At 38.9% G+C, this 12,486-nt stretch overlaps 1 protein-coding gene and 1 long non-coding RNA gene across 2 annotated transcripts in view; one reads left to right on the forward strand and one right to left on the reverse strand.

The window, feature by feature from the left end:
• The window catches only part of LOC140249392 (uncharacterized), a 39,737-nt gene extending 30,622 nt beyond the window's left edge, over nucleotides 1-9,115 (forward strand). The window contains exons 2-3 of the long non-coding RNA XR_011903004.1: nucleotides 2,628-2,863; nucleotides 8,853-9,115. This is a non-coding gene — a long non-coding RNA (uncharacterized lncRNA). The remainder of the gene's footprint in view (nucleotides 1-2,627; nucleotides 2,864-8,852) is intronic.
• Nucleotides 3,120-12,486, reverse strand: part of EPAS1 (endothelial PAS domain protein 1) — a 76,917-nt gene continuing 67,550 nt past the window's right edge. The window contains exons 8-16 of the mRNA XM_072330908.1: nucleotides 11,794-11,941; nucleotides 10,832-11,040; nucleotides 10,306-10,505; nucleotides 9,169-9,279; nucleotides 7,548-8,032; nucleotides 7,043-7,166; nucleotides 6,835-6,952; nucleotides 6,248-6,430; nucleotides 3,120-5,553 (exon numbers count right to left, since the gene is read on the reverse strand). Coding sequence (XP_072187009.1) covers nucleotides 5,402-5,553; nucleotides 6,248-6,430; nucleotides 6,835-6,952; nucleotides 7,043-7,166; nucleotides 7,548-8,032; nucleotides 9,169-9,279; nucleotides 10,306-10,505; nucleotides 10,832-11,040; nucleotides 11,794-11,941 — 1,730 coding nt within the window. The 3' untranslated portion in view covers nucleotides 3,120-5,401. The remainder of the gene's footprint in view (nucleotides 5,554-6,247; nucleotides 6,431-6,834; nucleotides 6,953-7,042; nucleotides 7,167-7,547; nucleotides 8,033-9,168; nucleotides 9,280-10,305; nucleotides 10,506-10,831; nucleotides 11,041-11,793; nucleotides 11,942-12,486) is intronic.

The raw sequence follows: 12,486 nt of genomic DNA on the forward strand, positions 1-12,486 counted from the left end.
CTTGGGAAATAGAGAACAAGGCTTTCAAGATGATGTTTTTTAAAATTAATTTATTTACTTTTACTGAGATTCAAAGTGAAATTTACTTGTATAAATATGCTCATAACTGGGAAATGCATCCTTGTCAATGTCTTTAGAAAGAGAATTAGTCAGGAAAGCTGCTGAATTGACATTGAGATCATTTGTTTTCCCATCACTGTCTGGCTGCTGTATGAGTCAGTTTAAGTTTAGTTGTGGGAATTTTAGCCTTCTATTTTTCTGACTTCTGGCTTATACAGCACAGAACGATCCTTGTGTGTTACCTTCCTCCAGTACAGCTTGCAGTTCTCCAACTCCTACCTGCCTGGACAAAATCAGGGGGGAGTGCATAACGATTGCCTGGGGCTGAAAACACAAGTGGATATGTTGGGATTCAGAAATCTCACCCCAAGCAAGGATGTTGGTGTCCATCAAGATTGCAATAGGCTCTCGAGGTGCTCTGGTGCATGTGTGTATAACTCTCTAATCTGAGGCTTGATTTTTGTCCTGAACCCAAATAACCTGCGCGGGGAAACACAAATCCAAGTTTTCTTCCTGCTGGTTGTAGCTCCGTGATGCATAATAGAACTAAAAGAAGCATCTTGTGGCTAAGAAATCATTCAGGCTTCATAGACAGAGGTCAGGCATTTGGGGAAATTGCTCAATATTGCTCTCGTTTCTGAAAGTGTAGAAAAAATTGTCTGTGCTTCTGATGTTCATTGCTGGGATTTTGCTTGAGGCAAAGTGTCGAGGTGATGGTGAAAGAGCTGCCAAGGTGATAATGAAGAAGTAGGTGATGCTTCCAAATTGAGTAGCTGAAGTTTTTTTCCCCTCATTTTATTTATTTGAAGCCATTTTTAATGCGGACACCCCAGAAACAGGGTACATACAAATCTCTAGGTCTTCCAGTAGTGCTTTTGCTGCTTCTGTTGACTAGGCAAACTGGACTGAATAGAGCATGGGAAAGGCAAGGGTGACAGTGCTGGGCTAATGTGTGGCTCCAGAAAGGTGGGAGGCATCTGGCGTGTGGTGGGCAGGGAGTGGAGCTGTGGCAGTGGCAGATGGCTTTGCCCTAGGAAAATACTGTTATGGATTTTCTTTATTTTTCCTAGATTTTTTTGTCTCTTGGGAGGTCTATAATAGGAGAGCTGGGGTGAGGAACAAAACAATGTTGTTTACTTAAATGTAGGTGAAAATTTCTACTTCTCTGCAGATGAAAAATAAAAATAAAGAATCTGGCACGTATGTGAGTAGCTTTATAAAGCTCCACAGGGAGAAGTAATAGTCACCACCTAGTACAAGAGCTGTTGTGTGCCGGGCTGAGGTGTTGTCAGCCTGCGCTCTGTGCACCACTGCAAGAGAATGCGATGAATTACCTCATGCCCGGGGATCTCAGCATTGCTTGGGGATGGGTGTCTTGGCTGAAAGGGTAGACAGAATTTGCTTTGAGTCTTTCTGGGTGTTCTTTGACCTCTAATAGAATCACCAGAGACACTAGGATGTTCTTGCTATAGAATTCTGTTGTTATCGTTTGCTTGAAGATCAGTGTGAATGTTGCTTGCATTGAATCAACTGTGCAGTCTAGGAAAAACAGTGGCTTGATCATTTTACAAGGGTGATATACTTGGAAGCCAGCCTGAGCTTGAGAGAAACCCAAATCATGAGAGCTGAGCAGAACTGCCTGGTGTTAGGCAGAAAATAGTGTTGAACAAAATAATTGTGATCAATGCTGTTAGGAATGCAAGCTCAGAAAGAAATGGAGCATTCACAGTGAAACTGACGTACATTTAAGTAAGTACTTCTACTGGCAAAAACTTGGTTTTTAAAAAAGCCACATGAAACCCCCGTTCAGCAGCTCAAAGTTTGTGTACTAAGAAGCTGCGTGAGAGCTTAAATAGCTAGATGTGAGCTACCCAGCTATGTATAAATATACATAAGGGAATAAAGCTCTGAAGCTCAACCCCATGTGTAGCAATACTCTGTAGAAGTACTAGGTAAAAGGAGGAAGAAAAAATAAAAACAAACAAAATATACCCACAAACCTGAAGGCAACACTATTATTCTTTTAGATATTTGGATGTCAGAGTTGAGACTGCTTGAAGAGCAGAGTGCTAACAATGAGCTGGGTTTGGTTACCCAACACCAATGATTCCAGGCAGCATTAGTAAAGGACAGCACCGTTTGCAGTTAGTGACTGCAACCTTTAGGTGACAGAACTTACCTGAACAGCTTAATCTGTATTAGATTAGTTCTTTGGTTTTGCTTTGCTTTAAAACAGTTGGCTAAGAAGTGTGTGACATGCTGAGCTGGTTGTTATGGAAAAGCTTTGAAGAGCAGGGGGATGTTCTAAAAGGTAGATGACTGTGCATGCTCTTCGCTGGTGGATGGATATTCTGTGCACACTTGTGATTTTAACAGATTGAGAAGCTAGGAGTTACTTCTTATGTCTGGAATCATGTCCAAAAACAAGGTGCTGATAACCCACTTAGATTATTTAAGAAGCCTTACTGGTGAGTTTAAAAAACTCACCAGTGGTCATCAGAAAGGTTAAGCAACAGCTTTCATAGAGCATGTCTGAAAATGATGGTTTAATGTGTGTTCTCTTACAGTGTGATTAGTGTTACTGCGCTGTCAGAAACAGCAATTCCTACATGGAAAAGGATGGAAGTGTTGAACAGCAGCATTGCAAGAACAGGAATGGCTGAACCAGCAGCTTAGATCTGCTTGGGTCAGCCATGCTCAGGAACACATCAGGACTGCCAGCATACGATGATGTCACCGCTACAGAAACTGAAGTGAGACCCGACAGCAGTTCCGCCTTGAAAGTCACAGACCACATCTCTGGGTAAGTACTTGTTTTGTTAAATTATTATCAATATTTTTTTATCGTAGCACTGTAACAGGGACCTGCTTCAATTTCAAGAGTGTGTAACAGAAATCCAAATAACAGGAAAAGTTTTGGAGCAGAAGTGTGGTCTGCAAGGTATTAATAACCCATATGAGGAAAGCTGGAAGATGGACTAAAAATGGAAGAATGGAGTTACCCATAGATGAGAGCTGGAATTAAGCTGACAAAGGCCTGTACTGTCCACCTTTTTTTTAAAGATCAATGCAAACCTTTATTTTCTATAAATAATTTAATAAATACTTTTGTTTTACAATGATACAATAAATGACAAATTCATAGCAAATGAGTCACAAAGAATTTAGGATCAGTATACTTTAATAAGGTATCAGTGTCAAAATACATTTCCTTATCAAATTAAAGTTCCCATATAGTTATAATATTGTCAATAAGAATTCAGCAATATAGATTATGAAATAATTACGATAAAAAGTATGATTAATATTAAGACAGGGAATATTTTTCCAGAGTGTTTTAGTAAACTGTTAGGCTATATAACATTTTTAATGCTGAAACTACACAAATAAGAAACAGAATAAAAGCAGTATTCAAGTGTCTTTAGTCTTTGACGCCTTTAAGTCCTTGCCACTGAAAAATGTCAAATCTGGCTTGCCAATTTTCATTGACTCTTATGCTATCCTTTTCCCATATAGGAATAAATGCACTTCACGAGTAGCTTATTTTTGGTAAAAAGAAAAAAAAAAAGAGCACAAAACAAAACAACTCTTGAAAGATCTGCCTGCAGTAAGGACTATCGTAAGGTTTTCTTTTAATACATTATATACCACTACTAACATAAGATCTTTCATTTTCAAAAGAGTGCACAGTATCTATGGTTAAGACTCACTTAACACAGCAATCTCTGAAGTGCTCAATGAACCCAAGGCTCCCTCTCTGCAAGTGTCAGTGCATGTGGAAAGCAAATTCATAAAACAGGCTTCAGTGGAACTGGATTTCTAAAACCAATTACCTTTGTTCTCAGTTTCTGGGCCAGATTTTATACCTTCTGTACATTGCCACTGTTCCATTTTCTTCAGTGAAGCCACGATTCATACCAGTGGAGGAAATCAGATGGATTTCGATAAATATCTTAATACGTAGTTATTCCAAAGTCAGAACTTCCCACCTATTTTTATTAGTTTTAATGTTTTTGCTGCTTAAATACACCCCAATTTTCAACCTTCAACATTTGAAAGCATTCATAGCCTTATTTCTAAAAATGTGTATGACAATACATCATAGTTGAAAAAGAGCCCTGAAAACATCTGAGTTTAATAACATTTCAGCTCTTGATTAAAACATAAGTTAAAATGAGAAAAACCTGTCTGTCAGTAATTCATCTCACTACACCACTCTTAATTCTTTTTGTCCACTTACAATTGAGTAAGCATAATATGCCAGAAAATACTACTTCTAGTTTCAATATTGAAATTATATTGCTAGCCAGCCGCACACCCAGGAAAAAAGCTAGCGGTATTCAGAGGTGTTACTACTGGCCATTGGTCAGATTCCTGAAGTATTTTAACATTCTGAGAAATACTACCAGTTCTAGCAGAAACAGCTCTTAACTTTGTTGCGTTCTAGATACAGCAGAAGTACCAAGAGATGATGAACAACTGACCCAAAGAGAAATTGTTAAAAAAAAAAAGATGTTTTGTGTAAAAAATGAAGGAAACAACAAAGAAAAAAAAAAAAAACAAACTAAAAGTACAACAAGCAAGAAACCCCAACACAAACAAAAACACAGGTCTGAATCCTCCACTGGGATAAATCTGTGGGACTGTCGTGTCCCTAGCACTAAGCCAGGTTAAGTCAGTTGAGAACGTGACTTGCTTCTGAGGACAAAAGCTTACAATGTGCAACCTTCACAGATACCCACAAACACTGTAGTTGACCATTCACATTTCTTTCATCAAGGTGTATAAAACTGAAGGGGAAGGGAGGAAGGCAGAAGGCTGGGATTTCTCTTTAGTATGCTTTTCCAGAAGTTATTGAAGTTAGAAAGCAACAAATGCTGGAAAACAGAAAGGCTCAAAGGATTTCAATTTGGCAAATGAACAAAAAACTGTGGTTGGAGATCAAATTTGTTTCATTTGTCTTTGGCAATAAAAATAAATCCTTGCAGTACTGCAGCCAAAGTATCACGCAACAAGGCATTTATACCACAGCTTTTTACTAGCATGAAAATCGAAGGAAATTTGAGTATAAATTACAGGTAACAAGATAAAGGGAGGGTAATCAAACTCTCTAAACAATGCTTTAATTGGAATAGAGAAAATACAGTAGATGTATTTCTTTAATATGAATAATAGAAGTGAGTAACTTCAAAAGGCCACTATTTGGTAACGTGGACAGATTCAGTATCTATGTAAAATCCTGTAAAAGTGTATTGGTATTAGAAATCGTCTACTTGCAAAAATATATTTAAAAACTGAAGCTGTTTTGAACAGTATAGGCCAAGGAATACTGCAGGATTGCTCAGGTTGCCTGGTCCAGGGCTCTGAGCAGTTCACTGCCCTGCAGAAGCGTGGAACTGCCCAAAACAGGGACGTTTACCTCACAGTCATATCTTGTCAACTCAGGCAGCAAGTATGGTTCAAAGGAAGACCCCAGCAGACGACTCGTCACACCTGAAACAGTAAATCAGGATGCTGAGATCGGAGGGAGAGAATGAGGGCAAGAGAATGTTTCCTCCTCTTCTGTATACCAGTTACTACTTTGTATTGTACTTATGCCAACACACCTCAGACTACCAACAGTTAATGTTTTCAGAGCAAATATAAGCATCTCTGATTTATGGGGTTACGAACACAAAGTCTTCCACTTCCACATTAAATCAGATTGTTCAGAGGAAAACAACACCAGTGAAAATGAAGAAGGCTATAGTAACATAGCTCATAAATTGACAGCCTTGCTCTGTCTCCATATATCTCCTTTCATTGCAGATATTAATTTTTAGAAGGCAGATATTGGTCTGTAATCTACAAACATCAGCTACTGCTGCTGCACTAAAGTTGCTTAGTATAGTTTAATCAACTTTGTCACAAGACAAGAACGTGCAGGAAGATGACTAGACTACTAAGGTAACAAAGGTGCTAGTTGAACTGAAATGAAGGGAAAAGAATTGTTTTTCCACATATATCACAAATGTACGTGTTTAATGTGAAACTTTTAACAGCCAAATTAATTTCTTATTTTGTGAAACACGCGTTTGACTCTTGGTTTAACATTCTCTTACTTTTGTGTTAAAAGCTTTATTCTCATGGAACCTGTAGTGGAACTAAATGCCAACATTTTTCAGCCTCTGTATTTGACAACTCTTACCTGACACTTTATGAGCTGACTGCACGGTATAGTCCTGATAATGGGGACTGTAAAACTGAGGGGAAAACGCTCCTGCTTTCAGATTTTCACCAGGATTGCCGCAGGTGGGTTGCTGCTGTTGCTGCTGCTGCTGCAGTTGATTCATTGGTTGGCTCAGACCTCTCGAGTTGCAGACAAACTCATCTAATTCATACAGGAGAAAACAAAAAAATTAAATCAAGCCATTGTAATTGTTATAGAAGCTAATACTGATTTGAAGCAAATTGTTCCTCAGTGTGATGATGAAACTGTGTAGGCATATCTGAAGTCAGTACTACCTGGAAGTTGTGTTGTACTGAAGATATTTTTGAATAATGAAAAACAGTGTATCTGTTCTAGCTCTAAAATGCCCACACATTAGATCAGCACTAGGTAAACCTACCTCTATTAAACTGATCCCTATTTACTTCCCAAGTAAGGGTATGGACATATACGAAACAATCTACTTGGCAGTTATCAAACATACTATAAATTGTCCAGCAGTAAGCTGTATGGGAGATGGAGTTCAAACTAGCTTAACACTGCAAAACCAATTTCATTTCTCTTACCAGTAAGAACACTTGTGCTGAGAGACTTCTTCTCTGTAAGCAAGGAACAGTTTTCCCCTTTGAGAAATTTCATTCTCTTCCACATTAACTGAGATGGGTTAATGGCAGATGGATCTCCCTACAGTTTGGAGAAAAGCAAAATGAATCATTACACTGATGATCTTGGTACATCCACAATTCTGAAGGGGATGCAATTTCTTATGATTACCCCAGTCAGCTGTTGCATTGCTTGCTCTTCATAATCCAACTGTCGCTTCAGTTTCAAACTGTTAGACAAAGCAATTCTTGCTGGGTTTATATCTATGCCTCGTTGCCCCAAACCATCCAGTGGCCTGTTGAAAAAAGATCTCTGGATGAGCAAGAAGGCAAATCTAAACCATCTTTTTCATTTATACAGATTCTTCTTTCATCTATTTCATTTAAGATGCCTTTAGACACATGACACTGTACACTGAATGTCTTTGTTTCCTTTTGTTAGTCATCCCACATGCTTTGGGAACACTTTACTTTGGGGATCAAAGGCTAGAATAAGTAGCCTCTAAAATCTCCAGCCAAGCATAAAAATAATATGGAAAAGAGTCATGAGATTTTTAATCTTAGGATTCTGAAAGCTATGCCTGTCTCCTTGCTAAGCACAAACACGAGTTGTATGTATTCAAGATATCTACCCCTTTCTGCTCAAATATTTTCTAATGGAAAACATAAATTCTTACCTTTTTTTATATACGGGCATGTTGGGAGAATGTACTGGGGGTCCTGAGGGGGAACTTGATAGGGTTCCTGAGTATTTATCCATGAGTCTCCATTTAGCAGGAACATATTCTAATGGCGGATCAGGTGGCCACTGGGTGTTTGGTCTACCCCCCATCGAAGACAGCGGAGTGCTGGCTTGGTTGTGGTATGGTGGCAACGATGACCTACTCATATTGTTGAAGAACACAGATGATAGGGACCCATGACCAGGGTTAATGTTTTTATTTGATAGCTGTGGGCAATATTTCTCTGGGAGGAACTGGTTCTGTGAAGCAGAAGCAAGAGGTTGGAAAATGGTACTCATGCTACTTAGATTCTGCTGGGTATTTTGTGCACTTTCAGAGTGAGGACGTTCTTCTTGGCAGATAGGGCTGAGCTGGAAATCTTCTCCATCCATAGGAATGTAAGGAGCCAAGGTTTCAAGGTCCAGTTCATTGAAGTCAGTCTGCACAAAAATGAAAGAGGTTCATGAGAAACCTGAAAGTTAATAATAGTTGAGGCACTGTGATGTGAAATATTAGTTGGGAGCTACGAAGCTAAAAAAAAAAACACTGTATGCCAAATTTATGTGAATGAAAGTGGCCAGCTTCTCCATATTAAAATAAAAAACAACAAAACAACAAAACATTATTGCTATGAGTTGCACATATGTTGTACTCATTTTGGCTCAGATAGAGTTAATCTTATTCACAATAGATCATACACTATTATATTTTGGACTTTTGATCAATGTATTAGCTCTTGCTTACAAAGACTCAAGGCTTTCTGTGTTCTTCACCTTGCCCTACCAGTGGAATAGGCTGGTGGTGCACAAGAAGTTGGGAGGGAGCACAGTTAGGTCAGCTGACCCCAGATGACCAAAAAGGATATCCCATACCGCGTGACATGCTAAGCAATAAGAGGTGGGGGAAAGAAAGAGAAGCTGCGCGGCATTCAGAGTTACAGTGTTTGTCTTCCCAGGAAACTGCTAAACGTGATGGAGCACTGTTTTCCTGGAAATGGCTGAACATCTGCCTGCCAATGAGAAGTAGTGAATGAATTCCTTATTTTGCTTTGCTTGCACGTGTAGCTTTTGCTTTTGCAAACTAAGCTGTCTTTATCTCAACCGGAGAGTTTGCACAATTTTACCCTTCTAATTCTCTTGCTTGTCCTACTGGAGGGAGTGAGGAAGTGGCTGCATGGGTCTACCTGTCTTGTGGCATTAACTGACAACATTTTTCATTTTGAGGTTTTACAGGAGTCAATTTATTTGTGTTTTGTTCTAGAAACAACATTTACTCATTAGTCATCAGGGCAAGATATTAAAAAAACAGGCCGCTGCTTATATCCCTTATCGGGTCTACAGAAGCTCCCAATTTCTGAAGCTCTGCTTCTCTCTTTTCTGCACTGCCACAGAGACACCTCCAAGGTAATTGCTTCATATCATTAGGGAAATAAGTGGACACCTCAGCTTTTCAAAGCATATACTTGTGTTTGATGGTTTTGGTGTGCATGTTATGACACTGCATGAATCTCTATTATTGTCTGCTAACAGAGGGCCAGTTTTCATGGTTTTGGGAGAGATATTAGCTTCTTACTTACCTGGGAGTTGCACTGACTTTTTGATTCTGTGTCCATGGCAAAGAGTTTTTCAATCACCTCAATCTTAAGATCGTCATCCACAGAAGTGTAGTAATCCTCTGGACTGTTTGGCTGCACAGAAATAACAATTGGCTATAAGCAGCCAAGACAACTATAGTGCTGGCTTAGCACACTTAACTACATTTCTGTCACATAATTTCCTCCAACATCAGATTACTTGTCACTACAAACTTTGAGAGCCATAGTGATTTAACACAGGCACCCAATACAATAACTTCGTTACCCTGTTAGTTTAATTTTTTTAATTTTTTTTTTTTTTTGGCACATCATACTAATAACATGACAAAATAATTGAATAGTACACATCTCAACAAATAAAACCCTTTGCACTACCTCAGTAATTTTATTAAAATTGGACATAAAATTGTTTCAAGTTAGAAGGGACTGCTAAAAGTCCTGCAGTGAACAGAGACAACTACAGCAAGATTGGGTTGTTCAGAGCCTGCTCCAACTTGACCTTGAATGTCTCCAAAATCCAGTAGAGTCCTAACCTAGTAAGTCATCTAGTAAAGTTCTGATAATAGTGGCTCTAGCTCATGAGGGCAGTGCCCTGGAAAGCTCATTCATTCTTTTAGCAGTAAACTCTGCAGAGCCACTCTCAAAAGCCTGAATTGGGCAAATTTTTTTTGTTGAAGACTATAGTTTCTAGTAAACAGAGGACTGCCTGAGGGCAATTTTGCTAATCACCAGACCATTTAATATTGGAGTTTCATTTAAGGCTAGTTCCATGTAAGATGGTAGCAAGTTCAGCTACTACCTGGTTTATAGACTATCATAATTGCTTATTCATGCAATATAAAGGCGAGATATAGCTTCCATCTGACATTTTTTCTATCAGTGCTTTCCTACACAAACAGCATAGGATAAAAATGCACAGTACAGTAGGGATATATATGTATATATATATATATATATATACACACACACATACATACATACATATAGTATAGATGTGCTGGGCTTGTTACAAGCATTGAGACAGGACTGCTAAAGAGAAAATGTCACCTTCATGTTCTGATGGGACTTACATAGAGAATATGAGAATATCACATTTGCATTCTTTAAAGCTTTTCTTACCGTGGAACAGCTACTGTTGCTGCTTGCACTTGGAGTACTGTTGCCAGGTGCAATCTGAGGCATTGTAAAGGATGGCATTGTCAGTGTTTCACCTTGAGCAGCATGGCTTTTCACTTCTACTGGCCATGGTTTGTTTGGTGTCAAAACAGCGCTGGTATAGGCAGGGGGTTCCTCAAACTTCTGTATCCCTGGATGGAGTTCTAACAATGTTAATAGTACAATATTAATGGATGCTTTTAGCTTGTGCCCTGTTATGATATAATTACAGCTATTCATTAAAAGTAAACCCTAATTCCAGTTGCCATAACAATAAGCAAGTTTGCGCAGACTTTATGTTGTTTAGTCAGCAAAAAAGCCTGATTCTGCCCTCATTCACAGAAATTTTCCACTGATGTGAGCACATGAGCTCCTATGACTGTTACTCCTGATTTATACACACAGCAAACAGACCTGGTCTATTAAGTTTCTAAACATAGGCTCATATGTGGTTCTTTGTTGCACAGAAATTATTTACACAAATACTAACCAAAATCCAGAGAAATAATGGCATCTCCAGGTGTTGGAGCCAGCTGTGCAAGTTCCTCCGGTTCTTCTTTTAGCTTAGTAAACAATAAGTCACTCTTATCCCTCCCTGAGATCCCATTCTCAAAGGCACTGCTCATCGTCAACAGGTGAGGCTTGAAGAGCGATTCCGTTTGGTCCATAGAGAAGACAACATCATTCTTCTCAATTTCACTAGTAAGAAGAAGAAAGAGTTTAGGTATTTAGCACCATAAAGGAAGAAGATGTGATAAAGACAGGAATTATAATTCTCAAAAGATTGCTCTAACAGTATTTTGGTCTCTCTCAGTTGAATGCCAGGCTCTTGACAGGAAAGGCATAGTTCCAGTGTTGCTGAGCACCACAATCTCAGATGACATGTAGAGTGTGGTCAGGACTTCTGTGAGAGTACTTAGGGCTTTGTTGCTCTGGTTTTCTAAGGGATGTAGTCAGGGCTACAATGACCCAGACTATCACTCAAATAAGTATTTTATTTAGGACTCGTCCAGGACCAAAAATCCATGAGCTTTTCAGGACAGAGATTGATCTGTGGTTCTGATTTTTGAGAAAGAAAATGGCTTTTCCTAGCAACACAAGTACACTTACTACCAGTTTTTCCCTCTGTCACAGTACTAGAAAAATAAAATGCATTCAGTAGTTGTGTTACACAACAAAATCTTTAGTGCAGGCCTTATGTTCCGCTTCACCAGCAGAGCAGTTGCTCTGTAGAAGAAAAAGGCTATGGTGTAATTCAACAGCTTGTATGGGAATGGGCATGCCACATTCTTCATCAATGTCTAACATCAGTAAACAAGATTGAACAAACATGACTAAACTGATTCCAGCATAGCTGCACTGGATAAATAGACCCTTCAGAAATATTTCTCATCCTTGCATTTTTTCCAGCACAAGGATTCAGACGTGTTTTTTCTGTTCTGTACAACTTACCTCAGCACATAGTTGACACAGATGATACACTGAGGCTGTAGGTTGCGCGTGTTGTAAATGACGGTCCCTTGAGTTTCCAGCCACACGTATCCACCATGCTTGGCAAGCATACGGTACTGGCCAGTCACTACTTGACCTTTTGTACACACTAAGAAACAGGAGCAGAGAGATAAAAATGAGGTAGCAGCACAAATAAGAATGCATAATATATAACACTTGTTTAAATACATATACTCCCAACTTTTCTTTATGCAAAACTGCACGAAAACATTTGTAAACAGCGATCACAGAATGGCTTCGGTTGGAAGGGATCTTAAAGATCCATTTAAGAACCAGTCCCCTGCCATCAGCAGGATGGCCAATGATGCTCAACTTCTAGAAAAAATCAGCTATTTTTGATATAAATAAGTCTGTGAAGCTGAGCTCTCCACTTGAGACACCTGGCATTTGAAGCCTTTAGATTGTCTTGAGTATTTAGACCAATGCATGAGGTTTTTTGAATTTAATACAAAGTTCTAATTACCCTAAAAGTAAAGTCTGCTGACTGCATATTTCTTGAAAGTTCCTGTTCCAGTAGAATTGCTCTCAACTTAGGTTCCCAAATTGATTCAGGAAATTATTCAATGGTCTCCCTAATTTAGGTGGTGGATAAAACCAAGGGTCAGGTAGATGATTTAAGAGCAACACCCACAG

Source organism: Excalfactoria chinensis, chromosome 3, assembly GCF_039878825.1.
Source record: "Excalfactoria chinensis isolate bCotChi1 chromosome 3, bCotChi1.hap2, whole genome shotgun sequence".
Classification (NCBI taxonomy): domain Eukaryota; kingdom Metazoa; phylum Chordata; class Aves; order Galliformes; family Phasianidae; genus Excalfactoria; species Excalfactoria chinensis.